The sequence below is a fragment of the Nelumbo nucifera genome, chromosome 8 (assembly GCF_055504915.1).
Source record: "Nelumbo nucifera cultivar China Antique chromosome 8, China Antique-T2T, whole genome shotgun sequence".
NCBI lineage: Eukaryota > Viridiplantae > Streptophyta > Magnoliopsida > Proteales > Nelumbonaceae > Nelumbo > Nelumbo nucifera.
In genome coordinates, this window is record NC_142656.1 from 21,993,383 (window position 1) to 22,012,222 (window position 18,840).

Sequence of the window (18,840 nt, forward strand, 5' to 3'; positions counted from 1 at the left end):
GATGTGTATCTTCCATCAATTTAATATGGTGTATTATATGCTATTTTTATTAATTCACAAGCTTTAATTAATTTTTTCCTTAAGCTTTGAACTTACGCCTTGTTAAGCTATTATACCTCAACTATGCTTATGGCATTTTAAAACCTTGCTTTCAGCCTCCCAATCCTAGAAAATTCTTCAAATCTAGGCACCTAGATTGGTTGATTTCCTAGAATCTCATAAGAATCAGAAATTGAGTTGTCTATATTCATTGTTGTTGTAGACTAAACTCTCTATTTGAGTGTGATTATTTATGAAAAAGAGTAACCGTTTTGTTTGAGATTGCTTGTCATTGAAGAGCAACTACTTGAGAGACAATTGAAGAAAGACAAGACCCTAAATTGCAAGCCTTGGAACTGAAAATCGGAACCCTTGAAAAAGAGAATAAAGAAGAAAAAAAATTGGAAATAGAAGAACTGAAGAAGAGTAATGGCATTTTTGAAAGACAAGACTGAAATAGAAAAAAGACAAAATGGAAGTGACAGATGGAACCTTACTTGAGAGATTAACCACTGATGGGAGGAGTTTGTGGCATTGAGAGAGTTGTTAGGAAGAGATTAAAGCAGGAGAAGAACGAAATTCGTTGGGGGTTAAGGTTTAGGGTTTTTACTGTTTAGCCCACCCCAGAAATCCTAATTCCACCGTACAGTTTGGGATAGGTGTCAGCTTGGAATTGATGTCAATTTACAGGTGGATATGGGTGTTGTAGGTGGAGCTGTTTATAATTTTGAATTGTTGTAGGTCTGTAGTTCAAATCAGAATTCTAAGGTGGAGTGCAGTCTAAAAATATTGATTTATTAAGTGCCAGCTCGGAGTTGATGCCAATTCACGAATACGTATGGGTGTTATAGGTGGAGGCTGGAGCTGTTTATAATTTTGAATTATTGTGGGTCTGTGGTTCAAATCAAAATTCTGAGGTAGAGTGCAGTCTAAAAATCCTGGTTTATTAGGTTGTTGGTTTATTCAAACATTCGATCTTATGTTTTTGACATGAGATTTACCATAATACCCCTCCTTTCATGTGCGAGGTAAAGAAGGTCAGACAACGATGACAATCAGAACAGAAAGATCACCCGCTTTTGGATTGGATTGATCAGTTGTTGTATTTATAATTGAGATGAGATATGATTTATCTGTACAATGATATACACGAGAGTACAAAGATATACACCCAATTGTTAGAGGTGGAGCTTTGAATTAGTTATGATAGACATTGATGTTGATGAAGTCGGTGGATGGGATACGTAAGATGGTGCATGAGCCGATGCATGGGCTTGATGAATGGGCTCACTATGATGAGGGTGACACACATGTTCATTATTTAATCCAAGAAGCAGTGAGAATAACACTCATCTGAGAATCACCTTTTTCAGAAGTGAAAATTTTTCACTCATTAGAAAATAGGCTTTTTTCACTTTGAGATCTGAGATGACCAAATACCATTCTCATCTGAAAGATCAAGAGAATCACCAGAATCGATCCTTCCGAGTGATGCCAAATGGAGCCTTTTTTATCTCTTTTACCCATTTTCATCATTAATAACAAAATTCTCATTTATCATACTTATTTCTCTTAATATAATAAATATATGATACCATAAATATGGTGAATTTTTTATAAAAGTTTATATATATATATATATATATATATATATATATATATATAAATATAACACAAATATGAATGTTTATAGCTATCATAAAATTTATAATTAATAGATTCAATATTTAATATTTATAAAACTTATTATATGTATAAATTATAAACTAATTAAACTTTCAAAAGCTTCTAATTCCGCTTTATTTTAAACAAAATAAAGTGGAGTTGAAATTAAATCTGAATCCAATCCAAGTCCGATATGTCAGATTTGGATGGGATTTAGATTTGAACTTTCAATACATGGATCAGAGTCAGATGTGGTTGGATTTGATCGACTTTGACCCAAATACAGCCCTAAATACATGGCCGTTTTTCTGTAAGTTTTTATTTTTTCATGTTCAATTATTTTTATGTCCATATTATATGATTTATTACGTAATGGGCTGAGGTGGTTGAATTATCAGTTATTAATGTGGATTAAATCATTTTTTTTTGTATGCAAAAGAGATTTAAATTTTCGAGAATCATTTCTTCGAATTAATTGTTTTAGTTTATGTATCCCTACTTCAAGAGTTTAATTTTTTTTTTTTATAGACATATCCATGAATCATAGCAGAGTATCGGATTAATATAAAACTAAATTTGAAGAAAATTAATAATGATATAGAATAGTTTGGTAAGAAATGTAGCAGTCAAATTAATTGGTTGAAAGTAATTTAGAAACGCTTGTTTGTCTAAATGGGCTTCTCAAGAGCCCAGAGTGCTTATAAGCCCCATTTAAGCCCTAAATTTGTGGGCACCCAAGTAATACTAACATAGCCAAAAGCCAAAACATAACATTGAACTGAAACTAACCAAAGCCAATCCAACCATCTAGGGTCATCTACTCAAATGAATGATTAAAAGGTCAAGCTTCTATAAAATTAGGACCGAAACAAGTAGCTGAACTGAATGACTTAAATAACTTATTGCTTTGTCTTTCAATCAATAAGTTACTAAGGAGGTTGTTAGTTCATTAATGGCTGAAGCTAGTGAAGTTGGATTCGTTACTCTACACTTAAATATTTTACTATTTAATTATTTTATTTACTAAAAACATATCGCGAAGTCATTCAGGCAATATCTAATGACCAATATTCCCAAACTTTGGGGAACCCTTCTCAGAAGGTTTTATGAATTAGATACCGCTCTTTTGTTTATTTTTCATCGAGTCAAAAGTAATTTCTAAACAGAAAAAATGACCATAATTAATTTAACATCATCTTGTTTAATTTTAACCTAAGATCAAATCCTAACCTCACCAGAATTGGGGGTTTTTCGAGTTTGGAGGAGTTTTTCTTGGTAAACAGTTAGGAAGAGGGTTAATACTAAAAGAAAAACAGGAAAAGCTTTTGTGTTTTTTCTTCTTTTTTTCCACTTTTTGAGGGTCTTGGTGGGTTGACTTGGATTGTGTTTAGGCCGTTCCTTAAGGTACTAGTTTTGCCATTCTTTGAGATTGAGTTGGAAAATAAGTAAAATTTACGTTTATAGTTTGTTTGGTTTAGAAGGTACCGGTTCGGTTTCAATTAACTATTATAGAAAATCAGTGATTAATCGAATCGACTGGTATATATATATTTCTATATATTTATGTTTATTATATATATACACATTATATTTTATATTTTTTCTATATGATAAATTAATAAATATGCATTATATATATTTATAATATATGATATATTATTTATTTTAAAATATAATATTTTATATATATTTAGATTTTTTATTATATATTTATAATATATATTGTAAAAATTAAAAAACCGAACCGATCAATTGGTTAACCGATTGGCTTTGGCTCAGTTTCGATTACCGGTTTTCCAAAAACCAATAGTACCGATTCGGTAACAAAAAAGGCCCACGACCCGGTTAACCGAACCGTGAGCACCCCTAGACGAGTGTCCATGTTGTAATTGAACAGGGACTTTGCAGGGTTATCGTGATGAGGTCGTCCACCAACTGAGGTTCTTGGGAGGCTTCGCCCTTCCCGGCAGGGATAAGTCTCCTTGTCTCCATGGGACTTCGCTTCTTTGTGAGGTCTTTGGTGGGGAGGCTATGCGGATGTGTGTTGACACGGTTTGAGGATCTCGATTGCGGAAGCATCCACATGGCATCTTCGGTCAGTTAAGACATCGACCAAACAATTTCACTCCCAAGAGAGGGGGAGGGAATGGCCATTCTCTCAAATGGGGGAATGTCATTTTAGCAAGAATGGGAATGGGGCTCCATTCTGATTCCAATTCTTATTGGACACTAAAATGATTTTGATTAATAACATTGCATTTGGATAAGCTCAGAGGTGTAAATCGGGCTGTGCTGAGCCGGCATAGCACGACCCATGCAAAGTGCGGGCCATGCTTCCCTCCCCTAGGATACTTTGAGAGGTGGGTTTGTGCCAAGCCGTGACATGCTGTGGGCCTAGGTCAGGCGGAATATCGGCTGTATCATGTTAGGTTAGGCTACGGGCCGAGGGTGACGTGTGTGCCGTGCTGTGAGCCTGGCCCGTGTCAAGCTAGGCTATGGGTTAGGCCTTAGGCCTGGGCCGAATAAGGCCAAACATTTTTTTTTTGTTTTTGTGACATTTTGATTTTTTGATTTTTTTTGCTAAGTAAACACTAAAAGTGAATGCTTCACATTCCTTAATTCCTTTGAGCTTTGGGAAAAAATTAAAAAAATAAAAAATCTAACAAAGAAATGAAGAAAATACTTAAATACTTAACAAAATACAAAATGGACAACAAATAGGAATTTTATTCTTGAATTTGAACAATACAATGGTCAATGGATGAATGAAATATAGAAGATGGAATAAAATATAAAAAAATATAATACAATTATAAATTGAATATAAAAAATTAAATTGTTGTAAAAAATAACAACTAATTTAAATAAAATTGAAGAAATTACAATAATTTTAAAAATTAAAAAAAATTACATAATTGAAATATTAAGTATATAAAAAAATAAAAAATATTGACTTCATAATTTTTCTTCAAGCTACACCTCCACTTGCATTTTCATATAATCATCTCCTTAATTTTCATCATTTGCTTCGGGTGAAACATTAGGTATAATGTTATACCCTCCTTTGTCTTGTAATGTATCCTCCATCCAACCAATCTTTAAGGCAAATGCACATATCCAAGCTTTTATCATTCATGTAGCTTCCCTTGTCGTCCAACACCCTAGTATCTACACTAAAACAAAATTTTAATGGAATTGTAAACACCAAAGGGGTTAGTAGATCACGTGCCATGACAACAAGGACTGAATAGTTTTTTATTATAAAGTCATTTATCACTTTACCTAAATACCCCCATAACTAGCTGTTATATAGTTGTTGGGGGGCATTATTGTTTATAGTTTTTGGGAATATTTCTATAACCCCCCAATGTTGAAACTAGCCGTTGGAAGGTCTTCAACAGCTAGTTCTTTAGGTGGGCCGGGCCGTGCTAGCCTGCGGGCCATGGGTGGCACGACCCATGCCACAGGTTGGGCCGTGCCGTGCCGTGCCGTGGCATGACCTATGAACCATCGAATCGGACCAACTCAAAATCGTGCCGGGCTGCAAGCGGCAACGCCCGATTTACACCTCTAAATAAACTTTATGGACAAAACCTGATGCTTTTATATATACTTCAACGCTTAAAAGTGTTTTGGCGTTAGAGAGCAATTCACAGAAGCCATTCATTCTTTTGAGTCATGACATATTTGGTTCTAGAATGCAAAATATCGCAAATTCTGAAACATGCTCATTTATTATGTTTCATAATGTAAAATAACAAGAATCTATTTTTTAAATCCTAATTTCTTGGACCACCACTTACCATTGTAGGGCTCAATAACTTAGAACATACCCTATCACACTTTTTTAACACCACACCTGATCATGGTCGTCATTATCGTCATCATATTCATAACAACAAAAAAACTAGCTATTAAGTTTTATACCAACCTTCCTTAACTTATAATATAGATGGTGTTTGGCATCGATATAGTTTAAACACATTTTAAGAGAAAAATATATAAAAAAAAACTGTTTAATTGAGCCATTTATCAGATAAATGTGTCTCTGGATTTTTGTGAGAACCGTTTATAAAAAATGTCAAATCTAATGTTTTTCATTTTTTTACTGTTTAATTTATATGGCACCTAATGGCACTGATGTGTCAAAAAACGTTTAAAATAGATTGTCTTGTTTTTCAAGACAAAATCATACAAATTAAACGTTTATAAAAGAAACACCATCGATACCCAACATCCCACTAGTTTCAGACTTGGAATAAAATTTATGGTAAAAGTTGCAGCTAAACAGATATTGTTTGGCTAAAATTTAGTTGTGTTAAATATATTTATGTATTAAGGGGACGCTTGGTTCACTACAGAAATAACTTTTCTACTAACTATATTACTGTCAGTAGGAAGGTAAAAAGGTATATTTGATTTCCATCTACAAAATAGTTTTGTTAAGTAAATTAGTTCAAGTAAAAAGGGGAAAATTACTTAGAGCTGGTGATAACTTGGTAAAAGAAAAAGCTTACCATAAACCTATTGATGAACTAAACATTTAGTTCAAGTAAAAAAATGGGCAAAAAGCCAAAAAACAGGTTTCCTAAAACATTCCTTAGTTGGTTTGATAGAAATTAAGAGACAAACAGAAAGTTGAGGCCTGAGGGAAAGTTTTTAAGGAATTTTCTAAAATATTGATTAAAACAACTTAATTCTAGGAGCTTAGAACTCTCAATAAGTAACTATGGAAAATAAAATGTTGGTTGAAAATACAAGTATTCATGTGGTTAATGATAAGGGATAGATTGACAACTAATTAAAATGTTAAAAGAGAAGAGGATACATATATGTAGTGCCCAATCTGTTCTACGTAATGAGTACGAAGAAACAGGTATGATTTTTTGCTTTTTTGCTAGTGATTTACATTGGCAGAAGTATATATGTGAGTGCAAATTCTGCACTATCCTTTTATATTTTATTTTGCTTTGGACTTTTGGTTGTTTTCAATGTAGATAATAAAAATGAGTCCACTACTGTGAAGTTGTAAAATTAATAAAGCATGAAAGTGACAAATCATGTTAAAGACGTTATATATTTTATTTACCTTTCATTGGATATTCGGAATTTCCTACTCACTCTTTATCCGTGGTGAATTGGAGTCACACATCTCTATTATGAATTGTGAGATGTGTGGCTGCAATTCAGGGCGGATAGAGAGTGGATAGGAAATCTGGGTTCTTCATTGGTTCACATATTATAAGGTGTATTTACCAATTAGATTGGAGATTTTAACAGTGTTAAAAATTTCAACTGTTGTGACCTTTTGCTTAATAAATGGTTCATGTTTTTGCTTCACTGTAGAGGTTTTACGTAAAAAACCTCAAACAAAGTAAAATAAACCTGAAGTAAAAATGAATCAAAATTTACACCTTTCTTATTTACACCCCTATGCAGATGAAATTGCAGTACAAATATATGGAGCTTTAAGTGTGCATTTATTGGGTTTGGATGAGGTAGGCATGAAGTTGTAAGCACGCTGGTTGAGCACTTGAAAATTTTTTTGACACCTGTCCGTTAAAATACCCTCATCCCACCCTTGAAAAAGATTAATACCCACTTTTAACAATTGTCAAAATATTTATCAAGTGCTCATTTAACGTGTTTATTTTGATGTGCCTACTAAATCTGGTCCACATTTATCATCTAGAATCTTATTAGCATGGATTCAGGCTTGCTGACTTGGATTATGGGGCGCATGGAAAATACTTGTATGTCCATGAGTGGAATGCTTGAGATAGTGGCGATTGAGTCATATGGGGATGCTGATGGAATCATCACCACCACCACCACCACCATCATCATCATCATCATCATCAATGTAAACAGAAACAAAGATTAATTTTGATATATTGGTTAAGAAGACAGGCAGTGCAGCAAGAAGGTGTATGGTGAAAGCATGGACATGCAGTAAGAGAAAAGAGAGGAAGTTACAATAGAGAGGAATCTCTAGTTGTTATTTTAATGGGTCACATGGGTTTGATATTAACTCTTAGGATCCATTCCCTTTTCACTAAGTTACTTATTCAGGTAAGTGAATTTATCCATGTTCTTTTATTTCTCAAATAAATATGACAATGACCGTTTTAGCCATAAAAAATGTATTATTAAAAGGGATAATTTTGTCACATCCAAGTATTGGCATTTTTTCTCCAAGTGGGAAAGTTACTAATACTTACCCACCTAGGAGTTATTTTCCCTGTCTCCATATAAATCTGAAAAAAGAATATGAATATCTTGATAATGGAAACCAAAATCCCATTAACCAACTTTCCCCTCTTAAAATCCTAAAAACGAACAAACCCTTAAAATAATTATAATCCCAAAAATCAAATATGGGAATGAAAGAATACCAAGGATATTCCAGTTTTTCCTTCCCACCCCACAAATCAAATAGAGCCCTAATAGTCCAAACGATTCCTTTGAAAATTAAGGGTCTTTTCAATCTTGGTGGTCTCAAGCAAGATTTGGTTTAATTTGATCCAATATTACATTGATAAACTCATTCTATTTGCATGGGGGGTTTTCAAGAATGTGGAAATTTTGTGGATTCTTTGGTTCTAGAACATGCCACACCATTCAGACATTCGTTTGAAGGTGTAGCATATTTTAAATCCATAACTCAAATCCATGCAATGGTGGTGCGGATTCAACAGTAAACTTGAGCATGCCGTGATATTGAAAACCTCCTTTATTATAAACAAAAAATTCTGATTTTTTTTTTTTTATTTGAACCATCTGTGGATGGCCTTGAAATGTACCACACCCTCAAATAGTCTTCGACATGCTATGGCATGTTCCAGAATTAGGTGATCAAAGAAAATTTCTACATTATCAAATACTCTCTAATTTTCTCATCAACAAAATGGGAAAATCTATGATGCAGGAAAGACATGGTATAGAAAGAGTTTTGAGTAATTAAAACCAATTCATGAAGTTTGATAAATAACACATGATTGGCTACTACGTTTATGATTCTAGATGATTGGTCAAAAAATTTTCAAATATTATATCTTTTCCAATATCATAGTCGAACCCAAAATTTCTATACCACCAAACACCCCCCCAAAGTCTCTCAAAAAAGACCATCATCATTAGAATGGTTTAATTCCTATCCTCCTTCTTTCCTCTGTTTTATCTCTAGTTTTGGCTGATTGTAAAGGATGTTATTTTCTGAGTCCTATGTTAATGTTTGATCCTTCGTTGCTTTGTATAAGAAAGTATATCAACTCATAAATTTTCTAAGGTCCTTGAAATGCTTTTAGCTTTTCAAAACAAAATTCCTGGTGTAACCTCCCTCCATTGGAATATATTTGGGAGAATAAATAACTAGGGTTCCCAAGGCATTAATAAGGAGCTATATGGTACAAAAGTCACCAATATAGCACTTGCCTTATTTGATCCAACTTCATAAACAGCTTAAAAATATTCTAGTTTGGTTAATTTAGTTTAATGGGTTACTTCAACTAAGTTAATTAGAAAGTTGTCATCAGCAAGTATAACCCAATTATTTTTTTGGCAAAAAAGCTAGGAATGAGGGAACTTTCAAGGAAATTCCATCCTAGGAGAAAGAAAATCCTCTACCCACTCTCTTCCCAAAAGTCAAAAGTCAGTTAGGATAGGCTTCACAGGTCCTTACTAAAGGCAGGCTATCCTCCTATACTCACCCATCCAAACCAACCCAATTATATTAAAGCAGGCTGTCCTCCTTAGATGCTTAATTAAAAGCCAAAAGCAATTATCCTACAAAATGCCTGTTTGATTGCTGCTTTATTTGGCTTTACAATATGGGGTTTTGGCTTTGTAAGATGGCCATCCAAAAGGCTATAAAGAAAATTTAGTGAAAACTTGGAAAAACTCAAAATTAACAAATTTTCAGCCACTTACATGGCTCTCCATTGAAGGTTTTATAATGGCGTTTTCAAAGCAGCTTAACTGAAGCAACTCAACTATTCAACCAAGTCGGTAATCTCAAGCTTCATTTTTTTTAACCCAAAACTCCAGTAGACTTAGAAAATTTTTTGGTAAATTACATAGAGACTTACTTGGAATTTTAATTAAGTCCACTCTAGCTAGTCAAAAGCTAACAATGTAGACTTTGAATATTTATTTTTTAATAGCTCTGAATAAATTAAAGTTCAAGAAACAGTCAATACCAAATAGTCCAACTAGGGGCCAAAACGTATAAATGAAGGAATTATATCCACAGAAAGGAATAATTCCTTATCAATAAGCAGTGTACGTATTCTAATATAATTGAGTCAACTTCCTCAGTTGGGTGGGTTTCTAAGCCACCTCGGCCGACTGAATCACTCTAAAAGCGAGTCACAACAGTGACTGTGTTAACCGAGTTAACCTCAAATTGTCACTGAATCAACTGATGATAAGCTGAGTGAAAGCTCTCTCTCTTTTATTGAAGGACCATCAAATCCAAGCTAACCCAAACCGAAAACCTGGGTTTTGTAGCCTGATATCCATGTTTTCTGTTGCAATATTTTTTGTTGGCAGAATGTCTCAATTCATGGGGTCTATGTGACCTGTTCCGACAACCAGATGACATTGATATTTCTCTCCAAGAACACAAGAGACACCTTCTTGAAATGTCACTGGTTACTGGGTTTCTGGTTTTTTCTGTCACAACTTTAGGCACAATTGACAATGAAGTCCCACTTCTGGGCCACTGTTTCCTTAATTGTGAAGGACAGAAACTCAGTCCCGGCCCAGATAATCCTCTTCAGTAGGGACAGTGCAGCCCTACAAGAAACATCAGCTTGATTCCTGTCCCAGATTTCAGTGACCCCAAATTTGTCCAGACTCCTAAAATCTCGCCATAAACACGCACTGATTTGAGCTGAGCTTCATGTGAACAAACAGTCAAGAAATGGGGTCCCCTCCCTTTCATTTCGTCCATTCAATATTGCTTCTTGCTGCTTAAGGCAATCAGTACACTGATATCCTTAACTAATCAGAATCCTTACCCAATCATAAATTCTTTTGGTTGCTTGAGACAAAGATCAAGCAAATTGCAGATTCATCAAATCTCACCGAATATCAGATATTGATTGTGAATAATAATTTAATATAAATTCCAAAGCCCCAAATGATCTTATATTAATTAACAGACGCCTCAAATATCTCAAATTCCCTCTGTTTATTTGTGTATGCCCACTTAAGGGTGTTAGTCTTGATCACTCTTCAGCGAATCAAGAGATTAACCTATTAAATTATTCATGTAAAGTATGGCTTAAGTAAGGCAATTTGCATAAAATTCCTTCAGTTCTCCTTTCTTTAGTTTTCCCTTCTTCACATATGACTTCATTCCCTCTCATCTTCAATCGGGTAGTGACTTTGGAATCCTTTTCATGTGTTGCTTCCTTTACTTTCCTTTCTACACTTCCATGAAGGTGATTTGTTGCTTTTTTAGAAGAATATAGACTTCATTAAGAAACAATATCAACTACATTTATATTGATTTAATTAATGTTACTAATTTAATATATTTATATATTAATCTATTTTAGAGCAGAATATTATGTAATATTCCTAGCTAGTAGGCAAATGATGCATGTCAGCAGAGCCAAAGGCGTAAGATCAGTGATGCAAAGGAGGGAGAGAGAGAGAGTTATTTTAATATAGCAAAGCTCTCATTAGACAATGATTAGATTAGGAGAGAGATAATTAACTTTGTAATTAAGAAAGAGCATGCCTCAATTAGTTTATATATTTAGATTGTAGAGGGTAAACATGCTATCACTGTAGACGCCCACAGACATGTGAAGACTCTTCTTCTCACGCATATTTATGGAATTGATGGTTTATATAATAATGTGCTGAGATTTCAAGTGCATGTTTATATATGCTATTTAATTTAAGTTAACCAATCATTCTAATTAAGCCTTTTCATTTTACATTGAATCTGTTCTTCTGTTCTACTTCTAGAGGTCCTTGTCTGTTCGTTAGCCTTTACTTAGAAAATTTATTTCCAAAATATCAACCTCATAAGGATCTCCTTATAATATTTTTTGAAAATTCAGTTTTCAAATTGCAAATATCACAATATATCAAATATTTTCAAGTGGGTTATTCGAGTTATAAGTATCTATCATCTTCTTCTTATCCAAGGCTTCAAAATATTGCAATATATATCAAGATGTATTGAGCATATCGTATCGTTCCAATGACACCCTGATACATTAAATAACAGGTATTTTGGGGTCTAAAACCAACCTCCTGTAAAATTTTGTAAGAAAAACTAAAAACCAAAAAACAGGAGCATGCCTTTTGAAACACTCGATACGCAAATTCGTGCATATTGGGTGTCTCAATACTCTGAACCTTGTTCTTATCTAATTTATTTTATGGTTTTTCTAATGGCTAGATAGCAAACAAGTAATCTATAAAAAAAATAGGATAGTAAACAAATAGGTCTGTGGAGTTATATTTATTTAGAAGCATTAGATAAGTATTTTATTAATTATTAACTATCAAAATTTTTAATGTTTTTAGTACATGCTTGAAATTTGGAATAAAATTTGAGAATTTATTTTATGATGATAATTAGTTGATATATATATATATATATTAATCTTGAGATGACTGATTTCAACTTGCATTTACCTGCTTTAACTCCTATGTAACAAATGGGCCTTTTTTTTTATTAAGGGCACCCTGAAAAAGGAAAAAAAAAAAAACAGTTTAATTAAGCTTCTAACATAATGCAGCAAAGCTCACATCAAATCAAACTTGAGAGCTTGATTAGACCATGAACAAGGAATTTCACTAGTGTCCTTGTGAATCTCCCCATTGAAGGTTACAAGGATTATCTCCTTGTGCAAGTTGTGTTTGAAGGGATACTAGATTTCTTCTTGAACTACTCAAACAAGGTGCTACTTTGTCTTCATCCTTTTATCTCGGCCTGGTCCTTAACAGAGAAATATGTTCTTGATAAGTACCAGAGAAATATGTTAGAGCCCACTTGCTCAACTGGCTATATGTGACAGCAGGTGGTTTTGGATTTCTGTAAATTCAAGTGGGAACTTGTGTTTGACTATTGAGTTTTACATTAGGGTTTTGTATTTCCAATGTTAATTATAATTAATGGTATTTTCTATATATTTGTGGTTTAATTAATAGGGCTTAGTTCTCTTATTGCACTTTTAAAAATTCAACTTGCTACTGTTCATTTCTAGTACTAATTTTCAAATAAAATAACATAAGAAAGCTACATTTCCCTTCCCATGATTTAACACTAAATATTCTTTTTTGTGTGATAAGTAGCAGTTAAATATACTAAATATCCTTTTGATTTTTTTTAGTCCTTAATTTATTTCACTAATAGGGTATAATTGAGTTGTTTAATTATTTTGGTCAACCGGAACAAGTTGGAGGAAACTATATATTTTGCAGACAAAGAATGTTGGCAAGGTTACATCTGATATCCTCATCCTAATCTAAGCTTTCAAAATTTTTTATTTATTCCTTTTGATCTTGCTAGCTGCTTTTATATGAGTCAATTATTCTGATACTAGCATTACATCATAGACTCCTTCTATGGGTTTAATCTTTTGATCATTGTTTCAAAAACCAGATGAAACATTTACCGGCCGGCCGGCCAGCGGCTGGATCATCAATTCATGGCACAAGTCCAGCCTGGTTAGACCAGACTAACCTAGGTTGGATACTGGATAGTGATGCTACTAACCCTAGTAGACACAGACAAATAAATGTAATATAAGGTTAACACTTGTTCAATAGCTTAATGGACCAGGCAACTGGTCCTGTGAAAAGTTGGTTTTAATATTGGACATTCAAGCTCACAACCAGTCCCATGATTTATGGACCATGTTCTCAATGCCAGCTAATCTTCCCTTTGCTCGTTTTATCTTGATATTGACATCTTTTGCTATCAAGCTCAACGGATTTCTTGGTTCATCTATTTCAATTCTCTAACAAGAAGATTACTGTCAATGGATTGAAATTCATACCCAAAATGCGTGGAATTTAATGATCAAATATGGAATTATTAAGGGAATTATCAAACCAACACCCTCATATTCCAACTCCCAAGCGTGGCAGCCAATCATCTCTTGCTTCAACGGTCAAGCAGCATCTCCCCCACAAAAAGGGCCCAATGGGCCTTCTCTGAATCCACGACTCACTCAGACAGCTTGATGGGCCCATGGTGGGCCTCCACTGGACCCGGGCCTGCCAAGAACTTCTCTCTTTCTTCCTTTTCCACATTATTCACTCTTCAGGCATTATAATAACCAGGAATTAAGTCATTAATTAATCAACTTTTTGGCTCAATCAAAAGCTTTTCTTGTGGATTAGAAGAAATCCACAAGTTGGATGCTTGAAGCCTCTGAGAAAAGTTGGAACAGAAAATTAGAAAGAAATCCCAGAAAGGAAATGAAAAGAAGCCGTAATCGAATCACATTTGCCACAACAAGATTCCTAATCAAGGCCCCCCCTTCCTGTTTCTCTTCCTCGTTTGCATTCTCACCGTACATTTTTCGTATATACCTTAAATACCCTTCTAATACTCTAATTTATACAATTTTCTATATGGAAATATCGTCCTTTTTCTAGTTGACCCTAGTTACTAAGATCACAGCCGTACAAAAAACAAAATCCAGTGGCTGCTGCTGCCCCAAAGGCCCAAAAGCCTCTGGGGTGGGACCTCCCAAGTTGATATTTTGATTTGGTATTTGGACCGTCTTATCTAAAATCAGAAGACTTCTATTTCGGGAGATACAAGTTGTGCCACGAGGGCAATTCTGTCCTACAAAAGATAAGAATTTCCCAAAATAGATATAAATTCAGGAAGCCTGAGATAAAGAGGAAGCCGACACGACACCACCAGTGGGCCACCGCAGCGTCTGCCACGGAAGAAAATTCTCTTCCGGATACACGTGTCAATCCCCTGTTGGCTATACCTCCAGACATATTTATACAGCTTGGCATGCATGGTCACATCATCACAACAAACGAGTCATGATGAGGACGAATACATGCCCATCACTGCCTTCAAAACAAAACAAAGGTGGGCCATGGTTGTAAAATCTCTTTCACACATGAAGCCCAGGATCTAAGCACGTTTCGATCAAGATATTAGCGCCGGTTGGGTCCTCCCCTAGTCTCACGGCCTTGGACCATCTGATCAACTTTATTAGAATCTTTTCGTTTTCCAATCGGACATTATACAATTGGATGGCTAATATCATCTTGCCCGACTTTTCATCTTAAGTGGGTGGGCCCCTGCCGGATGTTGGTGGCTGTATCATGATCATGACCATGATGAGTGATGACACCCCCATCATGATCAGAACCATAATCCGTCCTTATGAAGGATCCGCACAATTCCAAGGAGGATGGGCCCACCCTAGCCCACCAGGATTCCCCGAGATCAGACTGATTCATATGTGGGCCATGAGGATCTAATGGCCGTTTGATCAACATGATAATGATAGGATGGCCCAAGCTGACGTGGCTCGGAAAACCCGGTGAAATTTTCGGAAAGCGCCACGCTGGCACCGGTCTATATATAAGAGAGATGGACGCATATTGGAGACTGGAGCACGAGAAACCTGAGAGTTCTAACTGCTTTCAGATTCGTCAGTCTCTGCAACTTCTGGTCTTCTTCTGTTAAGATTTTCTGATTTCTAGTTCTTCACCGTTCCTCAGCCATGCGCAAGCTGTCGGTAAAGATAGCGGAAGCACCAGTAAAACCTCCGCTAAAGATGGAGGAGGGAGGATTGGTAGTGCGGGAGTATGAGGAGAAGAAAGATAGGGTGGCGGTGGAGGAGATGGAGCAGCGGTGCGACGTCGGGCCCAGAGGGAAGGCTTCGCTCTTCACCGACGACATGGGCGACCCCATTTGCCGAATCCGCCACTCCCCCTCTTATCTCATGCTGGTACGATCGAAAGCCAATTAACACTGACCGGTGCTGTAAAGTTCTTTACCATCTTTATTCAGTGACCTCATTTCTGTTCCTTTTTGTTCTGAATAGGTTGCAGAGTATGGAGAAGGAAGAGAGATTGTTGGAGTGATAAGGGGTTGTATAAAGACTGTAACGAGAGGGAAGCAACCCACCAGTGATTTCAGTATTTACGTGAAGGTTGCTTACATTCTTGGACTTCGGGTATCTCCAACTCACAGGTTAATTATCGAATCTTTCTCTCTCTTTCTGTGATCTCAGATGATTTTGATCCCAGAATTCATGAAACACTGAGCCAAATCGAGATGGGTCTTTTGGCATTCCTTGAGCCGTTTTCAGTTTCACCCATCGGAAATCCCACCTTTCTCGCCTGTTCCGCCCTTTCTTTAGTCGAGAAACGTGTGGTTTCCAGAGAAGGGACTGACTCAGACTGACTTTCTCTCCCCCTCTTTCTCTCTCCATATTTTTCTCTCTCTAGAATATCATGGGTTGTCTTTTTGGAGTAATCGTCTTTTAGTTCATAGACTCTCTCTCACCATATAATATAATAGTTAATATAGAGCTCGTTAGAGGAGGAACGATTAGATTCGACTGTAATAAAGTGAAGAAAACGATTCCCACGTCACACAAAGCTGACAACGTAGACAATGCGCACGATAGTTGACATTGCCTCTATTTGCTAACTTGTACCCACTTCTGAACCAGAGGTTGACACGTGTTCCGTTTTGAAACCTTTACTCTCAGGCGGTTAGGAATCGGGACGAAGCTAGTGGAGAAGATGGAGGAGTGGTCCAGGGAGGAGGGTGCGGAGTACGCGTACATGGCCACAGACTGTGACAACGAGGCATCCATCAACCTGTTCACACTAAAATGCGCCTACGTCAAGTTCCGCACTCCTACTGTCCTGGTCCAACCCGTGCACGCCCACTACAAGCCTTTGGGGTCGGGCGTGGCAGTGGTTCAGCTGTCAGCACAACTGGCCGAGTTCGTCTACCGCCGAGTCTTCGCCAACTCGGAGTTCTTCCCCAAGGACATAGATGTAATTCTGTCCAACAAACTCAACCTGGGCACGTTCATGGCCCTACCCAAGAAGGCCCTGGCCAAGTGGGACCCACAGACCGGCCACCTCCCGCCGTCGTATGCTATCTTGAGCGTGTGGAACACAAAAGAGGTTTTCAAGCTTCAAATGAAGGGGGTATCCTCGATAACGTACGCCTGCTGCATAGGGAGCCGGTTACTGGACGTGTGGATGCCGTGGCTAAGGATACCCTCCATTCCAGACGTGTTCCGGCCGTTCGGAGTGTATTTCCTATACGGTCTCCACATGGAAGGAAAGGGTGCGTCGCGTCTCATGAAAGGTCTATGCACCTTCGCACACAACATGGGGAGAGATGACCCTGGATGTGGGGCCGTGGTTGCCGAGGTGGGCCGGCGGGATCCAGTTAGAGAGGGAATCCCGCATTGGAGAAGATTTTCATGGGCGGAGGACTTGTGGTGTATAAAGAAGCTAACAACCGCGAAGCACGATATAGAGGAGGAGGAGGAGGAGGGGACCCTTGATTGGATTAGATCTCCGCCGCCGTCGCCTGTCGTTTTCGTTGACCCTCGTGAATTTTGACTTTTGGGGCCATGTACCGATGCCTCACGCAAACAAAATGTTCATAACTTGTAGTTCGTATGGTAGGAATGTGAAACCGTTTTTTGTCCATTGTAACAAAATCTGATCGTTGGATGGATTGATTAAATGTAATGAAACTGATGAATCGTGCGGCTTTGGTTAAAAGGGCCCACTAATTGGACATGTGGATAAGCTCTAGACTAATAGACTATTGATTAATGCAACTGTGGATTGTGGAAACCAGCTGATTAAACACCTAATTTGGCTATATTAGCTTTTCAATCAAATCAAATGACTGGAATTTGAACTTTGATCAGGGACACAGGAATGGAATTGGAGGCTTTGGAGCCTATTTCCATTTGGGTCCACTTCTTGGGTGAATGGAATTTGCAAATGTTTGAGAGTGCTTAATGTTAAAAAATAAGTGCTTATTTGTAAATACGTATTCACTGGTGTTTGGTGAAAAAGTGTTTATTTCAAACACAGATAGCATAAGTATTTGAAATTTAGGTGACAGGTCAAGACGGGTCAGAAAGCATAAGTGTTTTTTAACAAGTGATTAAAAATAAGTACCTTCTTGGGTATTTATTCAAAGAAAACATATTTTAATAAAATAAGTGTTAATTGAGACTTATTTCCATGAATAAATACTTATTGAAGCTTATTTATCAAATGCCAATAAAACACTAATGGGTATAGATCTGATTTCAAATTAAGTGCTTATTCTAATAAAAACTTCCAAACATGGACTTCATCTCTCAACTGAGGATTTCTAAATTCCTAGGGGGCCTAGTGATTTATTTGAGACCCCTACCAGAATTCATCTCAATTCTCCCAACACAGCCTTTGCCGGCGGTGATTTCGACGACCCAAAATCTGATCGGATCTGTAATAGGTGTAGGGTGTGCTAAAAACAAATGCCGGCCTGATAGGTATGAGTCTAAACATGATCTGAGTCAGGTGTGATGCCATTAATTAATAAAAGATTTAAGTGTTAAATTAATTAAATGAAAATAGGGGGTTTTTGGTAGGTATAGAGTATTATGGTTAAGAAGGCATGATTGGTGGGTGACTCTAAAAACGATCCTCTATATCTGGTAGGTACAATGTATGATTAACATTTGGTGTAATCTAGGTTTTAGTTTCTTTAATATAATAATTAATCTGATCAAATCATGTAGACCATGCGTTTGAATACTATTCACAGAGAAACATCAAATTATCCAATGCACTATTTAAATGGATCAATGCAGTCAAAAAGTGACTAAGGGAAGCACATGCCAGCCACTAATCACAAATTACTCAAAGTCTACTGTTCTAATTGGGATCACTTATAAAATCCACAAGCAAACAGAGAGAGAGAGAATGTGTTGGGCAATCAAAACTCCATGAGAGAAGGTAAAGAATCCATTGAGATGCATCATCAGAGCAACAGCTCCCCACCTAAAAGCAAAAATGTAGGAGACCCTCTGGGCCATGCAAACAGAATAGGGAAGCATAGACAATAGGGAATGAACAGAGCAAATTTGGGGTCTAGAA

General features: G+C 36.4%; 1 protein-coding gene across 1 annotated transcript; it reads left to right on the forward strand.

The window, feature by feature from the left end:
* Positions 1 to 15,307: 15,307 nt before the first annotated feature.
* Positions 15,308 to 17,525, forward strand: LOC104610754 (putative N-acetyltransferase HLS1). Its single transcript, XM_010277531.3, has 3 exons — positions 15,308 to 15,659; positions 15,756 to 15,904; positions 16,428 to 17,525. The coding sequence occupies exons 1-3, from the start codon at positions 15,432 to 15,434 to the stop codon at positions 17,299 to 17,301; spliced, it is 1,251 nt and encodes a 416-aa protein (XP_010275833.1). The 5' UTR covers positions 15,308 to 15,431; the 3' UTR covers positions 17,302 to 17,525.
* Positions 17,526 to 18,840: the final 1,315 nt, after the last annotated feature.

Coding starts and splice junctions, on each gene's coding strand:
- LOC104610754 (XM_010277531.3), top strand. CDS start 15,432: ATGCGCAAGCTGTCGGTAAAGATAGCGGAAGCACCAGTAAAACCTCCG. Junction 15,660..15,755: donor CCCCCTCTTATCTCATGCTG/GTACGATCGAAA, acceptor TGTTCTGAATAG/GTTGCAGAGTATGGAGAAGG. Junction 15,905..16,427: donor CGGGTATCTCCAACTCACAG/GTTAATTATCGA, acceptor CTTTACTCTCAG/GCGGTTAGGAATCGGGACGA.